General features: G+C 40.0%; 2 protein-coding genes and 1 long non-coding RNA gene across 6 annotated transcripts in view; 1 reads left to right on the top strand and 2 right to left on the bottom strand.

Moving 5' to 3' along the window:
- Positions 1 to 49: 49 nt before the first annotated feature.
- On the bottom strand, positions 50 to 3,586 carry LOC100692160 (eukaryotic translation initiation factor 4E-binding protein 1). The gene is made up of 3 exons (XM_003444360.5): positions 3,337 to 3,586; positions 910 to 1,104; positions 50 to 403 (listed from the first exon to the last, which is right to left on the bottom strand). The coding sequence occupies exons 1-3, from the start codon at positions 3,470 to 3,472 to the stop codon at positions 372 to 374; spliced, it is 363 nt and encodes a 120-aa protein (XP_003444408.1). The 5' UTR covers positions 3,473 to 3,586; the 3' UTR covers positions 50 to 371.
- Positions 1,111 to 3,479, top strand: LOC112847559 (uncharacterized). Its single transcript, XR_003221163.1, has 2 exons — positions 1,111 to 2,575; positions 2,908 to 3,479. It is a non-coding gene; the product is annotated as an uncharacterized LOC112847559 (long non-coding RNA).
- Positions 3,587 to 4,064: 478 nt separating the features above from the next.
- Positions 4,065 to 23,179, bottom strand: part of LOC100711105 (ankyrin-1) — an 80,259-nt gene continuing 61,144 nt past the window's right edge. The window contains exons 33-43 of one of the 4 annotated variants that reach the window (XM_025909339.1): positions 22,980 to 23,108; positions 21,548 to 21,667; positions 20,786 to 20,870; positions 19,589 to 19,663; positions 18,323 to 18,454; positions 18,009 to 18,167; positions 17,259 to 17,330; positions 11,699 to 12,353; positions 11,437 to 11,572; positions 10,888 to 10,959; positions 4,065 to 9,032 (exon numbers count right to left, since the gene is read on the bottom strand). In XM_025909339.1, coding sequence (XP_025765124.1) covers positions 8,970 to 9,032; positions 10,888 to 10,959; positions 11,437 to 11,572; positions 11,699 to 12,353; positions 17,259 to 17,330; positions 18,009 to 18,167; positions 18,323 to 18,454; positions 19,589 to 19,663; positions 20,786 to 20,870; positions 21,548 to 21,667; positions 22,980 to 23,108 — 1,698 coding nt within the window. In that variant the 3' untranslated portion in view covers positions 4,065 to 8,969. Of the gene's footprint in view, positions 9,033 to 9,128; positions 9,332 to 10,887; positions 10,960 to 11,436; positions 11,573 to 11,698; positions 12,354 to 17,258; positions 17,331 to 18,008; positions 18,168 to 18,322; positions 18,455 to 19,588; positions 19,664 to 20,785; positions 20,871 to 21,547; positions 21,668 to 22,979; positions 23,109 to 23,179 lie in introns of those variants that run through there. The other 3 variants (XM_025909340.1, XM_025909342.1, XM_025909341.1) reach the window with 3 other exon arrangements.

Here is a 23,179-nt window from a genome sequence, read left to right as displayed (position 1 = left end):
TCAGAGTCACTTACTGCAAGGTGTGAAATAAGACTTCACTATAAACAGATCGGTCTCTCTCTTTTTTTATTGTTAAAAACAAATTAAAGACAAGTCATCAAAGTTGAGAAATGAGTGAAATTACATACAATTTTAATTATTTAATTGTAACAAAATCTTGACCTACTTGTCAAATATTTCACAGATCATACAAAGAAAAGAAGAAACTGTTCATGCACACTTGAACAGGAGAGGCATTACAAAAGGTTTTCAGAGCAATTCTGAACACAGATTACACACAAAAAAGGCTCATCATTTTAAAAGATGCTTTTTTAATACCGGTAAACAAAAACTATAAACTATGTTGCTTTAATCCTTAAAGCTGACCCGCTTTAGATGTCCATCTCAAACTGGGCATCTTCACCTATAAAAGAAAAAAAACAACAACAACAAAAAATGGACAGTTAATAGAAATAAGAGTTTAATGAAGTTTCCTATGTGACGTCGTGTGCACATTGCTCATACTGAAGGTGATACAGTCACCGACTGGTTGGCAGTGGTTCCTAGACACTGCTGGCTGTCGCTGGATAAAACTAGTTGCACACAAGGTGCTGCATCAAAAACCTTCTAGTGACTGGTTTGGTCGCTAGCAGATCACCACAGCTACCTGTAGTTTTCCATGTTTGTCGTCAAAGACTACGTGTGATGGAAAGCGGACATGAAGAATGTTTGCCTTCAAAGTTTCATAAGGTGCAAAGTTTACTTTGAAATGATTGGCACTTTAGCAATTGTTTTCCCACCAGCTGCCATCAACAACCACTCAATCAGTCAAAGAATCCTTATTTTTGCCAAATGGTCACAGACTGGTCTCCCCTGCAAAGCTTTACCAGCTCATGTGTATTTTCCCATCGTTATTATGCACACGTTTACCTGCACTCTCCTCTGCATGCACGCTGTGCTCCGTGTTGTTGCTGAGCGACTGATCGGGCTGGTTTGTATCGCTGGAGGCATCGGGCTTGAGTGGCCGGGTGACGCCTGGGATGTCAGGCAGGTTAGGAGGCGTGCGAGTCAGGGGAGATGTCCGACACTGCAGGAGGAACTTCCTGTCGTAGATGATTCTGGTACCTGCGGGTTAGCATTTTCTTAAAGTGATGAGTATTTGGGAAAATTCCAGTACAGCAGATAACCCTTGTAAACACTAAAGCAGATTTCAAAATAAAAATAACATGGAATAAATAAAATGTAAACAATGATGAAATAAAATAAATATTAAAACTACTAGTATTAATCTGAACATTAAACATGTTATTTGATTAAAAGGGTGCGTTAAATTAATATAGCTTGCCTTTGTCTGCTAGTGTGACCCTACAATGCACAGGTCCATACATGCCCATGACATTTAGCCCAATTTTGCAGCCCATATCAGCTATGTTGGTACATACTCAGTGACTCACTTGTGTTTTATCTGTGTCCCACCTGCTAATGTTACAGAACACAGTATCAGTTGTAGTGGGCATGTGCATCTGACTCAGGTTTCTCACGACCGCTGAGGGAAAACATTTTCTTTTTTAACTTTTATCTCTGCAGTGGAAGCTTCCCAAGGCCCCAGCTTGTCAATGTTTAAAATAAAACAATGCCAGCCCGCAAAAAGAGAAAAAAAAATGGGTCAAAACTGCGCTTACTGCTGGTGCAGGTGCTGAGCGCTGCCTCAGATGATCTCTGTTGTGTTTGACTTGACCAGTTCAAGTTAGATTAAAATATTTTTTTTGGCTGCAGCTTTAAAGTTTTCTGAAATTTTCACATTAGCATTTGGCATTTTATGTTGGTTTGTAAGTAAGCTTTTGGATTTTTTTTGTGTGATTTCTCTCAACTGACAGAAAAGCGTGTGATGTATAATCACTAGTCCCACGTTTTCGTGATCAATACAACCAGTGTGTCCTAATGGAGGCCATGTTTAGTAAACATGTTGCTGTTGCAGCTCAACAACAGCCTGCTGCCAGGACTATAAATAGGATGTGACTGAGCACAGGCCAACATTTGACCTTACAGTCGTAAACTGTATATGCAAGTAAACACAGCCTGCACACTGCCCTTACTCTTGGATAATGACGCTGAAGCTGCCATTCATAAGTGACGACTTCCACTTATGCACATAAAAACCTCATGCAGAGGGGGCAAAATGCTAGATTTTGTAACCAGACCCATCAGACACATGCAATTATAAGTCTCCAATCAGCATAAATGGGAACAAATTGAGGGAGATGAAATAAAGCCATGTAAGATTGACTGAAATAATCTCTGGTATTGTTAAACAACTGCAGTACATGGATCCATAAAGTACTGCTTCTGCTAGTTTTGATACTTCGGGATACACCAACACTGTCAAACATTAACAAGACAACATGACAGGACCTCCCAGAAATGCTTCCATTACCACGAACTGTTTTTGGAGCTGGATTTCAAACATAACTCCGAATAACTCTCTCTTTTTGTTTTTGTCAGGCACAAGTATACAGCACTTTTTGGATATCTTTTAAAAAAATTATCCCACTCAGCTGCACATTTATTTGAATCCGAGTATGCTGTTTTAATAACTGTACAGTATTTTTTTCTTATGTTGTAAAAAATCTTATTTCTTGTTTTTTACTTTATATTCTTTACTTTTATGTGAATCTACATGCTCCATCTGCCTGTCACGTTACTGCTGGAACACGTGGATTTCCCCAGTGGGGGACTATAAAGGATATTTCTATTCTATTCTATTTCTCTGTCTCTAAGTCGTATTGATAAGCTAATCATGATCTTGAGATACTAAGTAAACTGCAGTGTTATTTTTCCAGTGGCAAAATGTTGGAACTTTTTTTTAATTCTGAGATATATAAAATCAAACAAACTGTCTTTATAATTGTTTTTTTTTTTTAATACTAGCATCTGAAGAGGAAAATAAGTCACATGTGAGGAAAACCTTCTGGCTTTTGAGACCAAAACAAAAGTTGGTGCTGCTGCTGCTGCTTTCTAACTTCCTTAACCCCCTGCATACCCTCTGCAAACTGCTGCTTTCAGGTAGATGCTACAGAGAGCTGTTTACTAAACCAGCCGCTCAGGTTGTCACTCTGATGAACACTGTGAAATAACCCACTGTTGTGTCATTCAGGTCATATGCACATATGCCCTACTGAGTTTTGCAATTACAGTTTGTATAGTTTCTTAATACTTTCTGTAACTTGTTTTTTCTTAGTTCTAGTCTATAGTGTGGACTGCCTACTTTTAAAAAAAAGCAAATAAAGATAACTATAAACTAAAAATAAATACAGATTATTCTGAATCCCTCTCTTTTCTCATCCTGAACAACAGTACCTCCAGGCGTGGTGCTGAACAGAGTTCCTCCCGGGGTCGTGGAGTAGTCGTTGGGCAAATGCGCAGCGTCGTGGATAGCGACCCGCCTAACGGCTGGGATATCCCGGCTCCTGGTGGCCTGGCCTCCCGCTGACATCTCTCAACCCGATGCGCTAATGACACTCCACAGACGAGCATGGAAAGCTACAGTATGCCTCCACGTGCTCTGAGAAACGCCAAAACAACATCCCAGGAACTTCCTACAAAACAACACGTGGGGCGGTGGGCTATGATTGGCTGAAACCAAGGGGCGTCACTTGATGTTGACAGTGGATGTTGTAGTTTTTTCCTCCCTCCTAATCTGCAGCCATCAAATATATGAAATGGTACATTTCTGCAAGAACACTTTACAGCAACAACAACAATAAAAATATATAGCATACACATTTTATAAGACATTTGTCATGCGATTAAAATGCACAACTTCAAAATTTACAAAAGATTTTCAAAACCAACACAGAGGTAGGCTACAGTCATGCAAATTTCTACAACGGGACTCATATTCATCTTTAATTCATGAAGCATAGTTTATGGAAATGTAGTGATTTCAATGACAAAGAAGTTCAGTTTGTATACTCACAGTGTGTAAATGGCATTCTTAAGCACATTCCACAGATCAGTATATGATCAACTACAGTAAAAAACATATTTATGAACAGAAAACACACTGTGACAGTTACAAATATTAATCATGCCCTTTTCTTCAGCCTTTTAACCATACACGACAGTTAGCAGTCTGTGCATATTTGTACATTTGGCAGACCAAATGAAATCTTACTTAACTGCTTAACACTAAAAACTGATATAACAAATGATTCAAAGAAGCTGAAGCCAATCCCGTTTATTCAATCACTACTTTGTGGGGAAAAGAACAATTTTTATATATTTTAGACGTGAGATATTTGAAGTTCTCGTGTATGTATGTATTGTGTAAGTGCAAGTGCTTTGGGGCATTTTCCTCAAACATAAGTTTTCAGATGCATAAGAAGGGAATAAATATTGCATAAAATTATTGAATCTGTCGAATAAAACATTAAGAAGATGCATGTTTGTAACTTCTCAGACATCCAGGACACACGTCTGTATTCAATGATACAGTCCACGCCGGTCTAAAAAGACTGCACTTAAATACACTTGCTGTGAAAACAACACACCACATTTATGTCACATCTTTGTTTATTAATTCTTGTAAATGGTTTGAGCTGGTGTACAGGGTAAGATGATCTATACATATCTTCATGTCAGAATGACTCTGATTGAAAGGCTTGTATACATATTCACGTTGGTTTATCCTCTCTCCGGGACAATACAAAAGAAAAGAAAACAAGTGGTCATAGCTACAAAGCCTCTACATTCCCCATGACGTGGACGTCGGCCTAGTCTAGATAATGCTTAAAGAACATCCATAACAACTCTATGAGGGTGCATAGCATTCTAATTAAATATATTTTGTCATATATTTATACATATATTTTCATAAAAACATCTTTTTTTTTGTGCATGTGCGCAGTTGCATTCCTTAGGATAGAGTAATATGATATTGCGTTTACATTGTCATGTATCCATTCTAAAGGAGTATAGGTGATCTTTATTCTTTGCAACAGTTAAAATTTTACAATACTCTTTAAAATACATTGCTGTAGGTTACATGTCCTCTCAGATCTTCTTCCCGCTGATCCAACCAGGATTGGAACCAAGCATCATCATCATTATCATCATCATCATACACACGCACACATTCCACACTCACAAACACTCGCATACTGTACATACAAACACTGGGGGAGTGCACAGGATCACAGACAAGTTTAATTCAGATGGCAAATCCAAATTATCTATGTATGGAAACATAATTAAACTACTTCATACATCGTTTTGCTTTGTGGAGACTTTTTTTTTTTTAGGATTTTGAATGTGAAGCAAGAAGACAGCTCCTTAAAGTCCAAATTATGATCCTTAAGATTGTAGTCCTGGTTGATACCTCTGCCTCTGGGGGAAGTAAGCATGTTTTAAGAGTACTGACTATAAAAGATGGAAACAGTTTCTGCATGCGAGCCAGTGCCTTAAACCTGCATTCTTTATAATGGCCAGCAGGGGGCTTCGGAAGTCAAATTGTATCAAAGTGTTTGGACAAATGACCCCACTTCTCATTTGCTTTAATGCTTCAGTTAAAAGAAAATCTGTTGATTTAATGATCTATATTGCTAGTTTAAAGTATTATTTTATAAAATAGGATATTCACTTTGTAAATTATAGCCCTGTTTTTATTCAAATAAATGATAAAGTGTGCAGTGTCCCTTGGTTTTTCCTGCCAGATCCAAACCTTGCTTTGCCATCTGGTTCCAAGGAAACACAAATTCAAAAACCAAAATGCTGAAATTGAGGCTTCAAAGTGGGTCTCTGCAAATCAGTGGGTGAGACATACTGTGAGCTTATGGGAGCTATGGCCAAATTTTATAAAATGTCAGTGACCAGATTTGCAGTCACTTTACAAAGAACATATCAGTTAAGTCCAAATGTTTTTCCAAAGTTTCTTCACATACAAAAGAAAAGCAACAGTTCAATCAGAGCTCCAACAAAGTGATGGGATTAGCACTAAACTTTAGGACTGTTGCATGCATCCACCACTTTACATCCGCTAAATTCACACAGTTTTTTCATGAACCAGTTTCTTGCTGCTGATAATAAAACTACTCTACTAAGGGATGCAAATTGAAAAACCTCTGACCTTTAACAGCATCAAAATACATGTTATTGAATATAAATCTTAAGGATTAAAACCTCAACACAGAAATAAAACATCTGGATCCAACCCCCATCCTTGTGCTGATACAGTAAAAGTCTTAAGGACTAACAGAGTGATTGTTGGAGCTGTGAAGTCGAGTGGGCATCTTCTTTGTCATTTGTTGACTTTAAGGTTACACAATTACGTGCATTGACAATTGAAGTTATACATATGAGAAGATAATTGTTTTATATTTATCTGGTGAAAGGAAAATCTTTTGCCTGTGCTCCACCAAAATTTATTTGTTTTTTTTTTCCAATGTGTGACAAAAAAACAACCAACCAACAAACAAAAAATGAGTAGTGGTGTCACAGCAGGAGCAGTGCACCAGGGAGGTTAAGGAGACATGCTGGCACTGACCACGCACTCAGTGTTTTTTGGTCTAATCTGAATCACACAACTGAACTACACACACACACACACACACACACACACACACACACACACACTTGCACCAAACCACCCTGCTCCACCAAGAAAAAGTAAAAAACAAAACAAAAACAACAACAACAAAAAAAAAGCCCACGCATCACCATCCCACCTCAAACAGCCCCAACAGAAAACTCACTTGTGTCCCACATTTGTCTTTGAGAGGATGACTCAGAACTTAGAAACAAACACCTTTTGTTCTTTCTGATAGAGCAGAACTGAAAACCTGAGTGAAGTAACAGTGGAAAACGTGCTATTATCCGATGAGGTTCTCGTGCATGGACTGGGCGTGGAAAGTAAGTGCATTTGCGTGATGTATAACCAATGTGTTCATTCATCCGGTCTCACTCATTCAGGCTACAGTAGCATTTACAGTACTTATGGGAGATATAGGTGATTTTAAGGAAATGCGTGCTACTATGATGGAACTCCTTCATGCTGCTGCCAACCAGTTTCTGCATAAAGTGTTTCAGAGGTGATGAGCTGATGATTTACAGAAACGCAAGTTGAATTATCCAGGAAAAAAGAAGAAGAAGAAGGAAACAGAGTTAGGTGGATTCCACCTCATGGCAGCAGCAAGCTTCTTAACAGAAATGAAGATATCCTGGTTTATATTTTGCTACGTTAAGTGCTGAAACACAAACACTCTCCGGCCTCCAAGGTCTCGCACTGCTACAGCTGAGTCATCTCATCTTGCATCAGTACGTGCTGACTCACTCACTTCAAGGGTGAGCTGCAATGCCAAATGCTGTTCATCCAGATACAGTTTGTGTCTTCTCTGAGGAAACCAGTCTTTTACAGTTGCCGTTCCATCTCCTCTTCATGTTTTTTTTGTTTCTGTGTATTATTGCTGTGGCAAACTCCAAAGAAAACAAGAAAAAAACAACAACAACAACACTGACCAGGCAATAATTATTTAACCGTGTGATCTATGTTTGTGTGTTTCTGGAAATGTGTTCATATATGTTTCTGTGCTTTTGCCTGTGCTATATATGAATGTGGGTCTTGACAGTTCACGAGTCTGGGGTCAGTGTTAATAAGACGATCACAGTGCTACCTGTCTGTCCTCGCTGCCATTTCACTCTCGCTTAGAAATCCTCAAATCACGGCATCGTCACACGAATTAGATCCTTCATGTTTTCTTCACCACAATTTGAAATATTGACTTAAAAATTCAACAGTGATGCGCTACAGCCACTGCAAGCAGATAAAAGAGGGAGCACAGAGGGCTTGGAGGGTTTGGAGGACCTTTAGATGCTGATGGGAGAGGGCTGTGATTTGACTGCATATAGACTGAGGCTACTGATAGATTATGGGTGAAGGTAAAGTACGCTACTGGGAAAAAAAAGAAAACAAACAAAGCAATGGAAGAGCACAGAATAGTTTGAGGGAATAGAAAGTCAAGCTTTGTGCCCGCAGAGCTGCTGTACAATGCAATCGAGCACCCACGCTTTTTCCAAAGAAAACATTCCCGCTGTCTGAAAACATTCCCCCTGAAAACATGAGGGGAGCTAGAGGTTCATTTCTCATCCGCAGTCAAACAACGTTGAAACCCAAAGTGGACGAGTTCCAAAGAAACAATGAGGAGCGATCTTCATCCACAAATTAAAAATGTAAAAAAACGCACGCGGACAAGAAGTCACGAGCAGGGCAGCACGGCGGCTTTCTCATTCCAGCGCTGAGCACGCCGTGACATTACAGGGACAACAAGCCAATCATGGGGAAAGGCTCAGCGCCAAGCCGGAAGCAAGAAACACATGCGGTAGAGAAAAATACACGCGCACACACACATACACACACTGACACATGTCCACATAGCATAGAGTGCATATATCACAATTAGAATAACAGGGGAAAGGGTCCAGTGAAAGAAGCGTTGGGAGGCTCAGCAGAGGCTTAGCTGTATAGAGAACCATCCATCGAGGGACTTCTTTTTTTTGGCTGTAGTGTTATTGGACTCAACTTGCTGAAACAAACCACTCCAGTTGGGGGCAAGTAGGCCCTTAAAAAAAGCCTGTAACCCTTATGTGGGTCCGCCCCCGTACCTTGTACCCCTTCAGTTTGTAGATAATGACAGTTCAAAAGGGCATGCACCAGCAGTCATCATGCGATTACAGTTCACAGGAAGCACTTTGTTGCTTTTTTTTTCTTAGTTGTTTAACTAACATTTATGTTTTTTTTGTATAAAAAAGAAAAAGAAACAGTATCGTCATGCCTTAGTCTAGTTGATATTTTTCTTTACAAATATTATAAAACTACAAGTTTAATTCCTGTTTTTTTTCTCCTCTTCTTTTTTGTTTTGCGGAGCTCCATGGTCACAGGTTGAGGATGATTCTGTTTGTTATTTTGTTTTTTTTAATAGTCTGCACTTCCTCCATGCTCATTTTCCTCTGCGGTCCGGTCGTGTTTTCGTGGAGGATGGTTTGGCAGTGGCTTTCCGGTCCTACAAAACAGAGACAAGGAGTACACCAGTAGATATGCATCACATGGGCTAAATTAGTCTTAGCTTCTATAAAATCACTGCCAAAGTTTAATGAATGAGACAAAACGACGTATGAGAGATGATTAGGCTCTAACAGACTCCAACAGGGTGCTGTAGAAGGCATCTATCCAAGCACTGGGATACACTAGTGCTTGTGTCCCATACCTGAAGGGCTGGGCAGAAAGTGTATTTCAGTGTTTAACTCTCCGCAGACTGCTGCGCTGCACTGACTGAGCGCCCTTTCTCACATCCACCGCCACCTGGAGCAAGGAGGCAGGGAGGAAGGAAGGAAGGAAGGAAACAACACTTGGACCAGTTAACGGCTGAAGCCTCCACGTGAAACCAGAGCAGGAAACTAACTTGTCTGCCCACCTGGCTGCTGCGGCTCACAAATTCACCATCATTTCACAGTTAATCAGCCAATCAGTCACAAAAGATTTAATGTCTTGCTGATTTTGATATATAAATGCCCGTTTTTCTAATGTCGTTTTTAAAAAGCTTTTTTTTTTACGATGATCTCTGAATCATAATTGGTTTAAGTTCATATCTGTTGTCAACATTTGCCTTGTGGCTGCTGTTAATTTCCCACCCTGTTGGCCAGGCTTTGTGAATAACTCACAGTAAAAAGCACCGGGTTTGCAGTGCTTGGGTGTGACAAAAGGTTATCAGTGTTAACTAAAACTGAAAGTAGGTGTGAAGAAGGTTTTAACTAAAGTTCAAATTTAAACTAAAACAAGTGAGAATTTTTACAAAATGAACTAGAACTGAAAATATACAGAAAATAAATAAATGCAATTAAAAATAATAATAATAGTAGAATAGAGCGATGATTGTCCCATTCCAATGGCCTGAATGGCCAGAGTGCTTCAAACTTATATAAGGGGGAAAGGTGGCTCATTACAGCCAAAGTATGCAGAAGTGCTGAATGTATAGCATATCGAATCTTTAAGCAGATTGATTACATCAGTAGAAGACCACACCAGCAGCTAACTCCTGACGCTAAAGTCTTTGCAGGCTCACCAAAACTGGATGAAAGAACATTGGAAAAATGTTGTCTGGTCTCATAAGTCTCAATTTCTGCCACAAGATAAAAATGGCAGGGACCACATTTCATGCAAATAACGTGAAAGCATGGCTCCATCCTGCCATACATCAGTGGTTCAGGTTTGTGTCGATGGTGTAATGGTGCGGGGATATTTTCTAGGGACACCTTCAGCCTGTGAATACTGACTGACCAACAGCCTACCTAGTATAGTTGATGACCACCTCCATCCCTTTATGTCTAACTTCATTTGCTGCTTTTCTGATCTTTCACTATGCTTCCCCAATTCTTCCTGTTCATAGTGAACTCCATTGCAACTTCCCTGTCCAACTTTTCAGAAAGTCCGGCAGGCTATGTGCTGTTGAATTTTGGAGCTTTGCAGGCAAGCACATCTGCACTGGCTGCAGAGTCACAATCCTTCCCTTTGTGTAGTTTGGTCAAATATCTCAACGCAATATGCACAAAGACATTTCGATGCATGTTTATTTAGATGGTTTTAACTGGTGTGAGTCAAGGTTTTGCATTGTAATGCCTCTTGGAATTACTTACATTTTGCCCGTGACAAACACCCAAATGTCACCATGAAAAATAAGTAAACTCAAAAAAATTAACTGAACAATCAAAACTAGGCTGAAATGAGCAAATCCACCATGAAAGTTGAACTCAAAATAAGTGAATAAATAAAATTACACAAAACTGATAACAAATACACAACACTTATAATGTTGGTATGACCATGATTCACTGGAAATGAAAACCCACAAAGTGACTCACCTTTCTAGCAAGTGCATTTCCACGTTCTTCAACAAACTGTGCCTCAGCAGCATACTCCTCCTTCTCCTCTCTCTGTTAAGAAAACAAAGGCCACAATTTATATATATTTATAAAATCCATTTCTAATTCTTAACAAGGTGTTCTCAATCACAAATGTTAAATCATATCAATGGGCAGCTTTTCATTGGATGTGTTGAGCTATGCAACACATCATTCTGCTCTGGTTCTGTGACTGATTGTGGTCAATCATCTGTTCTGATGATCGTTCAGTGAGATTAAACTGTTGATGATTCTTTTTTGAAAAATCAAACTGAATGACGATCTTTCCGGTTGATCATTAAAAAAAGAAAACATGGAAAAGATGTTCCCCCTCCAGGCGCAGGGAGCGGCAGGTGGTCGGCGTTGCAACCTGACCTGTCCCCGCCTCTGCTCCTGTTCCCAAGCTCGCTGGCCTGCCTCCTGATGAGAGAAGCCCAGCCCCTTGTCAAAGGGCTGCGTGCCCTGCAGGAGGCGCCCACGCAGCACATGAGAGTAACCAGTGTCACACACCGGAGTCAGCAGAGCCTCCTGGGCCACGTGCAAGCCTGGCACGTTGCCGTCACGTGTTGATGACACCGAGCCCACCCAGCCTTGCAGGGAGTCCTTGTCTGGCATGTAGGGTTGAAATGCTCCTCCTCCCACCATCCTGAAAAGCAGAATGCGAATAGACCAGAGGGAAGGGAAACAAAGAAAGCAGATATGTTAATTCTGAGTACAGGCAGTGGAAAAGAAACATATATAGAGTGATGGCGATCACACACAGCTGACTTACCGGTTGTCTCCGTTGTGCTCTGTAGCTCGACCCAGCCCCGTTATCTCACACCTCTGGGAGTACACCTGTTGGCCTGAAACAACAGAAATCCCTTCCACTGAGCCCAGCCCTACCATTCCACCTCCTCCTTTTGTTCCTCCTCCTACAGCCACACTCTCCACTCTCCTCACGTCCGACCTCTGACCTCCCAGCTGGCCATTTAGATTGACCTTGGGAACGGCACCACTGGCCCTCACCCTGTCCCTTTCCGCCAGTGCACTTGCTGGCTCCTGTGGTGCCTCCTCCTCCTCAACCTCCCCTTCCTCCTCCTCCTCCTCCTCTTCCTCCAGCTCCATGATGGAGCCGCTGGCCCCGCTGGCTCCACTGCTTGGGCGACCCAAGCTGCAGGGTAAGGAGAGTGTGGCGCCCTCTGAGTCGTCAGCCCGACTGCTGCCCTCTAGTGACGAGTCCTCCACTGTAACCAGAGAGGGGCTGACCCCTGCTGGCCACACCTGAACGTCCGACATCTCCATTAATGTGTCTTCCTCTGTGGTGGCAATAGGGGCGCACTCGAGGCTGGAGACCTCTTGCCAGTAGGGCTCCACGCCCAGTGGAGATGGCAAGCTGTACTGCATGGAGGCCGGGGACAGAAGCTCCTCCTGCACCAGCCCATAACCTGGAGGGAAAACAGGGGCGAGACAAGAGATAGACTAACACCAAGCAGGCACAGCCACTGAGAGGGTGGGGAGGTGGTGGGACAACTGTTTCTCCAACCTACCAGGGAAACAGTGGGGCTCAGCTCTGTCCCAATATACAAAGACAAAAGACTTTCTCTTAATCAATTACTTATCAATCACAATTTAGAATTCTAATTTAGGATTAAGATGCCTTGATGCTAAGCCAGTAATTCTGACTCAAAGACTTGACTTTCAGTTAATCCCAGCAAACATGTTGCTTTCACGCTTTCGATCTAAAAGGCAGAACACAATGATATTACTAAAAAACTGTTGCTTTTGCTAATCAATTAAACATTTTTTTCTTTTCAAGTTTGCAGAGCTATTCAGGTAACTGTCATTGGGACACAGCAATTTGTGAGGTGAGAGATAAAAGAATTTGGCGAGTCATCCATTGTTTGTGAGGTGAGTGATGCTGGGCTCTAGCTTGCTCCCACTTTCGGAAAGTGAATCTGCAGAACAGAAACTGTTCCTCGATAAGAGAAAAGAAAGATGAGTGTAGGGTTGTTTAATTGATTGTGGGGTTGGCACGATATTCTTTTTTAATAATTTAAGGCTTTACTCTCATTCTGTTTGAGTAATATTTGTCCGAAGCACTCATTAGTATAAATTTTCATCCTTTTTTGCTTTACATCAACATTTTATTATAATTTTTTTTTTTTTAAGGTAGGTTTAATCGAGGTAAAGCCTGGATTTTACACATAGAGGATTGTACGAATTTTTTTTTGGTGCTAAAGTAGCAGCTGTGATACAAATGCCAAACTTGTAATAAAACATCGCTTATCGTTCCAACCCTTGTCACAAGTCTCTGCGGGGGAGTCAGCAGCATCTTGCAGATTCTGGAGAAGAAAATGCAAGTTACTGGCGCATTCTCCCCGACTGCAGCTGCACATCAGAGTCATGCATTCATGTGTCTGTACGCCAAAGATCCCCTGCCCAACACCCACTCAGAAAAATAAACAAATAAAACAAGTCACACGCACACACACACACACACACACACACACACACACAATTTTTAATTTAAGGGTAACTTTAAAAAAAAAAAATAGAATCACTGCATAATGTGTTGTTTAATCTTATCCTGCTGAACCATAAGCCGTTGACTAAGACTAAGTCGTTGATTATATTAGATCCGATTAGATTGGTTTACACATTTCTATTATTAGTTCCAGGATGACACTTGTTATGCAGCTTGTTGGAGTACTTGACAGTAAATTCTGTGTGGCAAGATTAGAGAAACACAAAAAAGACGCACAAAAGCACACAGTCAAATTCACAATCACACACTGTAGTTGGTGCTAATTTATATCATACATATTTTAAAAAGAAAATTCAAATTTTGTTAGAATGTTTATGTAATCTCATTGAGATTTGACATTATCTGAGATTTTCGTTTCAAAGCTTGTTTTATTTTCTATGATAAATAATTATATATTAATTATACATTTAAAAATATATTTTGATGAAGTGGCATTTTAATGTCTTTTTTTCATTATTTATTTTTCAAAACTATTTTTACATTTACTTTATACTACTACTACTAATAGTATCTCAAAATAAACTTGCATAAAAGTAAAACATTCTGAATGTAAACATTTCATATTTTTCATATTTCATTTAACTCAAATTAATTCGAAGCTTATAACCCATATGTTGATCTTTGGTGATACTTGAACATGGTAACACTTACATTTTGACACAAATCTGGATTAGTTAATTCCGTTAACAAAATATTTTTAATAAACTAGTGTGTCAGTGAGTTCAGATGAATAGAGACTTAACAGTAAAGTTGTATTTCACCCATATGAAACACTGAACGGCACACTGACAGATCACAATGATAAACCACTGTAAAGCACAAAGTAGAGGCTGTGCCGTAATGTGAGGTTGCGGGCCGAATAGACAACCCACAGAATGAGACAGTATGAGGTTAAACTCAAAATAATACTTTTAATTCAAATGTCTTCGTGCAATGAAACATGTTCATTCCTGTCCTGATCCTCACTATATCCTGGCATCAGGGACAGTACACATGAACTAAATACAAAAAAAGTGTGTAAACCCTAATAGCATTTAATGTGTAATATCTTTTTAAATACACTTTTAACAGAATCAGTCATGAATTTAAAGGGATGTTTCAGCTAAAGACTAACATCACCAAAATGCCCACCAAGAAGGCATCCTGATATCTCTTGGTACTAAATGGAAAATGCTCTGACGTTCATCTGTGGAAACAAAACACAGTTTAAAGTGAGACGTAGCTGAAAGTTACCACAGAAAGTTTCTTAGACCTTCATGCACCGCTATTTTTGCTCATTTAACCATAATTTAATGTAGTAATGAGGCTACGGGCAAAAAATGACTGAGTAAAGCAACATAGCAATTCTACCTTATTGTACTATCAGTAAAACTACTTCTGTATATTTCAATGACACACTAATACTAATTATCACAGTATGCACATCTATGGAGCTAAAAATCTAAACCTTTTCTGATGTGATCCACAACACTGTAATGGGTAAAATACACCTTTACTGTGCAAAGTAATTGTCTCTCAGAGTTTATGCAATAATGGTCCTTTGTGTGGGTACGCATGTGTGCGTTTCTGGGATGGTACAGGGCCAGGATGATCAGAGGTGGCATCAGAATGAGGTGAGCAAGGAGGGAATGAATCAGAATTAGAATGAGAGTTAGAATGAATTAGATGAATGTGGGTTAGCCCTTCCCTTCACTCCTGCTGCTGAAACACAAACACACTCACACAGGTGTCAAAGGCACAAAATGTAGTGAAGCACAAATAAACTCCACAGAGAATCTCATGATACAAGAAACAGAAGAGAAGAGCACTACACAGCACACTTTACCACAGCAAACACACACTCACACGCACACATACATGTATAACACTGCATTCATTTAAAAACACACAAAGAGGACACACACTTTTAGCTCACAGGTAAGGCTCGGATGTACAAAAAAACCATACACACCAGAATCAACACACACCTCACAGTAAAATCCCTGCTGGCAAATAACGTTCACACAATGTCAGCAGCAAGGCTGTCATCAGACTTGGGCAAAAAAATATTGCATAGAAAATTTAGTTATAGATAATTCATGGCATTTTTTTTCATTGGTTACTGGATTTACCTCTTTTAATTGTATATATAATAACTGCCAAACCAATTACACAATGGTACCGTTTCTTTAAAAAGTGTTAAACCACTCAAATTGTAACTTACCAAAAAATAATATTTGTTTCACATGTGATTATTTTGCCCATGAATGAAGACGTCGCATCGCAGCAACATTGTATGTTGAGCATTATGTGCTATGCAGCTGACCATGTGTTATAGCGTAGCATTAAAGAACACACACCATTTATTTTACAGGAAAAAGAAAAAGAAAACATTTGTTTGTTAATATAGCATTAAATAAAATACTGAAATACATCCATGAACAGAGAAAATATTTTACACTGTGAAGAAAACGTCATACATCGAAAGCATGCCATGCACATAAAAGATGTCACAAACAGCAAACTTTATTCTGGTCAAGAAACTCTGCGCTCAAACGCACAAACACACACACCCACGCACACCTGTACAAATGGCCATCTTGTGTTGGGGTTAAAAGGAATTTTAAAATATTTTTGTGTAATTAAAATATTGAACTTACTCTCTATAATCTTGGAAGAAAACTAGAAAAAGTATGAATAAATTTCAAGATCGGCTATATGACGTCATTTTTACTTGACTTACTTTGAATAAATTAAGTCTGAAACACACACATGTGCACACATGCACAGACACACACAGATATTGGAACAGCAAAGCATGCAGCATGCACATGCACAAACTGTAGTACACACACAGAGCTGTTTTAAAGAGGAGGAGAGGGTCCCCATTCGACTGAACGAGGGAGGAGCGCGGGAAAATAAGATGACAAGAGAAGAGGAGGCCCAGAGGTCAACATGAGGTCATATGAGGTCAGAGGTCGGACAGGAAGAGCTGTGAGGAGGAAGAAGAGCAAGAGAAGGGAGGAGGACGAGGAGGAGCGGGGCGGCTGGGCAGCAGATATGACATGTTACAGGTTCAGAGAAAAAAAAAGACAGAAAGTAGGACAGGGTCCCGAGGAAAAGACAAAATTTCAAGACTGCAAGAAGACATTGTCGCTGTGGACCAATGTCTGCTGTCGATCAAGCACAAAGTGACAGGTGAAATTTTATCTTGTTCTCAGACAGAAGAAAGAGAAAGAAAGAGGCAGGGACAGAAACAAGGTATGAAGGCCCAGAGCACACTGTCATCTGTGCACCAGCGCCACTTTTGACTAGTGTATCCATCCCAGACAGGACACACAAGGGCGTGTATGCACACACACACGTGCATGCATGTGTACACACACGCGCAGAGACACACATACACCCACATGTAATCTATAAAATCTCGAACATTACCCATACGTTAACTGTTGGCTGTTTTGCAAACGACTTAAACCCCTGTCAGAAAAAATGACTTATCCTCGTTTCTCATATTAAGTCAGAAGAGTAAATGCCATCATGTTTAGGGCTCAAGTATGAGGTGTGAAAAAGTGTAACGTAAAAAGAAAAGTAAAAAATAAATAAATAAATGAAAATAAAATGATGTGTGCCCCAGTGAGGAGAGGCGGTGTTACTGCATGCTGCAAAAAGCTTGCTTCATGGTGGAAGAATGACACCATTCCTCAGACCTCAAAAATGGTATTTGAGAATCATTATCATTGGTTTCATCATCATCATCATCATCATGTACAGTACAGGTCATGAGCAGCAAACCACCATGCAACCCAAGTTCCCTTCAACTTACCCCTTCTGAAAAACGGGGGTCTAATAACGCGTGGCTTGTGCACTAGGCGCGATGGCCTTGTGTCCGTGATCTCTTGTGGGGCAACAGAGACAAGGTAAAGTGGCTGTTACCCAGACTCAGAGAAGGCAAGGAGGGATTTTCAGAGGTGGAAAGTAAATGAGAATAAAAGCCTCACCTTCTTGGGCTGAAGAATTTAGTCTCTGATTTTTGGTAGTGAAGATTTTTTTTTTAGGAAATAATTTCCTTTCTATGCTTTTCCACAACTTTTTGTGGGGTCCCGCTTTGTTTTTTCCATTTACATCTGCATTTCCTGATATTTTGTGAATGTATCTATTTGGAAATGACCAAGTACACCAGATACTGCACTTGGTCGCAGCAGTAAATTGAGCCTCTCATTATTGTTGCCTCTAAAGTCTTCTTGAACAGGAAATTCCTGAAAACTTTCCATTTCTGACGGTTACAAACCATCATGAGAACATCAGTCTTGCAATAAACATAAAAAGTATTTATTCCATATTCGATGAACCCTTTGTTTTCTCTAATTACAACACATGTAGCTAGAGAAGTCAATCTATTTAGTAACTGCTCCACCAGCCTCATGGTTAATAAGATAAACTAAAATACAAAATGAATGCACAGCATATCTTTGCTAATTAACTGTAAAGAGGTAATTCATTTTAAAACAAATGTTGAACTGACCCTTCTTATATGTCCTGTGTATAGGATGTTTAATGTGTTCCTGTATCTTACCATTAATGACGCTGGGGGACAACAGAGTGGAGTCGCGGTCACCGAGCCGACAGGCGCCCTCCTCTGAAGAACCAGGTGCTGGTTGCGGAGCCTGACCCTCCAGAGAGGTTACAATATCTGCACGATCGATGTTCTTCAGAGCAATGTAGAGGCTCTCCACTGAGAGGCAAAGGTTCCAGTGTTTTATCACTCAACTTTTCTTTTTAAATATCTGTCACATGCACAGATAAGGATGCCCTGACACGGAAATATTTGCACTAGTCAAAGTTTTAATCGTTTGGTCTGAATTTTAAAGGGATATAGTATTGACTTACTCTTGGCCCTTTTGCCCTCTCTGCTGGCCCACAGGCTGAGCAGGGCAGAGCTCTGGTCCAGCAAGGAGTTTGGATTCTCCACACGGATCCTATTGATGTCGTCCACACCAAACTGAAGCTCTCGTGCTAACTCTAATGGACACAATTAAGAATAGAAAGAAACATAAAGCACATATTTATACAACTACAAAGATAAAATACTACTGTATAACCACTCACAGATGAAGTGAATAATCTCAGTATAATGGCAAATCTGCAGTTTTGTGATATATTAGTAAAAGCTATTGCTCGTTCTTAGTCACCAACTTGGATGGGAGACTTTGATAATGAGAAACTTGCTAAATTCAAATAATTGGGTTGGAGCATAACACAAAACAGCAAGACGTGGGCTCCTGCTGGTCATCAGTGGTGTGGTCTATGGGAAGGACAAACATAAGTAGGATCTCTGATCTGGACGTGTAACAACTGGCAGCGGTTTCCTTAATATTTGGTTTAGTGGTCTACATCATAGACTGGATCTAAAAAATGTACCTAGGCACCATGACTCATTAACCCACTGGCTAATAACTGCTCTTTTCTCAGTTGCCATCTTGATGTTTTCAAACAGTATGTAATAAGCGACTCTTTGACCTGTCTGAGAAACCGAGGAACACTGTACACTAATACAGTAGTGATGTGTCTATTACAACATAGTCCTGCCCTTATACTTGATTATGCTCATTTTCTAAACTAACAGGAACCATTGACAGCCTCATATCTGACTCTACAATAGTTTGGCATATAGAGGAGTTCCTGGCCAACTCAATAACTGCAAGGTGCCCAGGTCTTGTGGCAGCAAAACAAGCCCAAATCACTGTGCTCAACAGCTGCTATGAGGTGTTTGTGCTGATCTGTTGTGGTCGGTTTCCTCCAAACGTGGCTCCGTAGATTACGGTCAAATGTCTCCATTTCACTTTCGTCTGTCTAAAAGACATTTATTCAAATGTAACTTTGCAAACCTAAGCCAGTTAGTGTTTTTCTAATTGAGTTATTATGAACTTTAACATTTAACAACTGCCAACTGAGGCCTGTAGAGTTTGAGATGGTGCTCTTGTTTTGTTTTGTTTTTGCAGTTTTTATAAGCATTGCACGGTCTAACTTTGTAGCTATTTTCTATTGAAGCAGTCAGGGTGCATTTAGTTTTTCACAGGGTGGCTTTGAATTTCTTTTTCAAATGGCTATATATCCATTTTATATATAGATTGTACAGTATCCAGTGTGACTAACCTGCCCAGCTTAAACCCAGCTGTTCGGATATGATGTTGATTTTGAGCTCAGTCCTCTCCATGGCATTCACTGTGGCTAATGAGAAAAAAAACACACAGACAGTTTAGAAACACGTAATACAGCACACAAGCAAAAGACGTTTCAATGACCTGATAGTTATACTACTGTTTTACACAAAAACGTATTTGGGAAGTCAAACAGATTTTGATGTGTGGAAAAAAATATTTTTTTAATTGGGATGAATTCTTTAGACTTTTTATGACTTTTTTAGACTCTTTTTAGACTTGATAGTGTTGAAGCAAATGTTATTAAGAGGTGGCTAGTATTGACTCATTCTCTTCTTGTTTTTCCAATTCATCATCTGTACCTAAAAGATAGTTAAGTTGCAATACGTACCTTGACAAAAGCACTGCTCTGTTGGAGGAAATAAGCAATACCAACAACAGTGTTTTTTTATCCATATAATTCTCAGGGTTAGGACATCATTTGAGAAGGGAAGGTCATAATTTGGGGTTCATTCAGGTGCTATTCCTGCTAACCACAGTAGCATTCAGTAACCATTAAATAGAGACTGAGGTGCAATATAGCAGCGCTGTGTATTTGATAGACAGAAAAGGCCTTTATCCATTCACCCTCACTCGCCATCAGCACCATTTAAACCAATCAGAATGGCATTCTTGACTCTCTTTAGTTACCACAGGCCAGTATAAGGGCTCATCTGTCTTGCTCCACTGCGAGGTCCTGCCCATTCTCAGTGTTAAGCTATAGTGCTAATGCTAACAGTATCTGCTGCCATGCCATTGGAAATCGCAGTGGAGACACCAGCGCCATGCAAAACCAACCACAGAAGTCATTCATTGATTGTCACAGCTACCAGGACACTCAGGACAGAAAAAGGCTAAATTGCCATGTGCCATGGAGCCATTTCAGGTCATGTTGAGGGCGGCTGCTCATCTTTTGGCTGCACATTCAATATGTTTCCACTAACTGCACTGCAAAAAACTTAGTGGGATACTGTAGAGCAGTACATTGCATCCAAGGCTCAGTTGTTGTGCCATGCGTGCACACGAGACAGGAAAATAGAGAGGGCAGAGTAAGAAGCAGGGTTGTGGGTAAAGTGGCAGTGCAACATTCAGTGCCCGTCTCCACTGTGTGTATATCCGGAGAGGGCTGACGGTCAGGCATTGAAGGACTTACCCACGCCGGGCTCGTTCAATGCACTGTAGCGTTCTCTCAGAGCGAGAGGGGTTAAAGTTCGTCTGCGCTCCTCACTTCCAACAACCTAAAAAAATGAAAGAATTACAATAATTAATCGCCAAACACAGAACTTTTGAACTTTTAACAAACACCCATGTCACCATGTTTGACCAATGTAACATTAGACAGATGTATTACTTCAGGCAGACTCCTGGCAAAGTTAAGTTATTAAAATAGTAATCCAGGTAAAATGCAGTAGAGTAGATGAAACATTTTAAACCTTTAAAATAAGGAGTCTCCATACCTTTAAGGTAGTCTGTCAGTCCAAGAGTAAAAAAATCCTAGGGAACTAAATTTCCAAATGTATAATAAGGGTCTAACGATCAAAATGAACTCCTGTCAGCTCAGATGGTCCAACCCTTTGTCAAAAGGATTAACTGACACTGTGTAGTGTTATACTATATATATATATATATATATATATATGTATTATAACTAATTTTATAATGTTTCAGTTGTATTACTGTACATTTACTTTTTAAAGGAATCTCTATTCATCTATACAAAATTAATAAGCACAAATATTACATATAATACATAATAATATATATAACACATATATATATAACATTTATAACAAATTATCCTACTGTCTAATATTGGATAAGCCCCAGTCTGATAGAACAACCTGAAAAAAAATGACCATCTATTGGGATAAGGTCACAATTTATTATGTGTGCATGTTTGCTACCAAATCCTTACCTTGACACAAGGTGGCATGGTTATATTAAGGTTACACAGTACGTGTTGTGTGTCCTCGTACTTGGTGCCCTTCCGCAGAAAAGACAAAAACCCGGTGGCATCCTTGTTACTGTCTCTGACCTAGACATAGACAGAAAACAGGCAGACAGACGAAGAAAGAAAAGCAGAATAGAAGAATGTGGAGCGAGGCAAAGGAGGAGAATGGAGGTTGATGAATAAGAAAGACAGAAAAGGATGAGCAGAGAAGAGCGGGAAGGGAAATTGAGCAGAAAAGATAGAGTAGAGGAAGATAAGATGGGCAAGAAGAAGAAAAAAAAAATCAAAAAGAGCACTAGATCCCTTAACAGTTGTCCTGAGCATGTGGCGCAGTAACATGGGACGAGAAGCAGGGGGAAACAGGGATGGAAGCAGTCCACAGGCAGGCAAGAGGGAGAGATTTACCTGCACATTTTACCTGGACGTCTGTCAGACCAGACAGTTACAGAGTGACCGTGAGAGAGAGAAAGAGAGACAGTGAGACAGACACATACAGACAGGCAAGGCCGCAAGATAGGAAGGCAGGCAAAGAAAGTGAAGGAGTCACAGGGCATGCAAACAATTACCCAAGAGAGTTGACAGCTAGACAGGTAAGTTGTTTGTTGCTTGGCTACTAGTATTCATCAAGCTGATTCTGAACAATACTTGACTTATCACATCGACAGACACAGATGAACGGAAAAACAGTGATATGGAAATGACATAAATATGGTCACTGGACAGGCACGGAACGGCTCGTACACACAATATATACGGTCAATATGAGAACAAATAAACAAGTCATCAATTTAACGCGGAACAAAAACAGATGAAATTATGATGCTTTTGATAAAGAACTAAAACACAAAACAAAAACACCCTATCAAATCAGATTGGTGGTTTTTATTACCTTTACATTTCAAACAAACAAAGCACAATGAAAATAAAAAAAGAACAAAAGGACTCAGCATGACACAGCATGCCAAAAGCTAACTGAAGAAACTGAGAATCCCGGGATCCGATGAACAACCAGACATTCCAATATTTCTAATGTTTATCTTAACTTTACTGGCTGCAAATATCTCTCAAATCTATGTAAAAAGGTAGCATATTGCAATTATACTGCGGTGTTTAATATGCAATGATTGCAGAGTGAGCACAGGACTGTACTATTACCTACGTGTTTACATCACTGATATGAGAGTGAAAAGCAAACACAAAGACCACCATATGAATGTGGTGTTTGAGTCATCGGCAGGTGTTCATGAGTGGAAATAACTGGTGAGAAGGTCCTTGACATACTGTATCCAAAAACTAAACAACGCACACTTTTGCACACGCACACACACACAATACTGTAGCAACACGTAGCAAGTGATAAAGAAGCAGGCATATGAACAAGCAGCTAGGGACAGACCTTGACAGAGACAGGCAGTCTGTTATCTCGGAAGGCCTGGAAGCTGAAGCTACGAGGCTGCTGAGTGGCCTTCCGAATGGGCACCAAGTTCCCAGAACACTCCAGGTAGAGAGGCATGCCCTCCATTAGCTGTGGAAAATATAACACAAAAGGGAAATATGGAATTGCTTCTTTTCTAATAACATTTCACAAGCACTCGT

The sequence above is a fragment of the Oreochromis niloticus genome, linkage group LG7 (assembly GCF_001858045.2).
Source record: "Oreochromis niloticus isolate F11D_XX linkage group LG7, O_niloticus_UMD_NMBU, whole genome shotgun sequence".
NCBI lineage: Eukaryota > Metazoa > Chordata > Actinopteri > Cichliformes > Cichlidae > Oreochromis > Oreochromis niloticus.
This window is presented reverse-complemented; position numbering and strand designations above follow the sequence as displayed.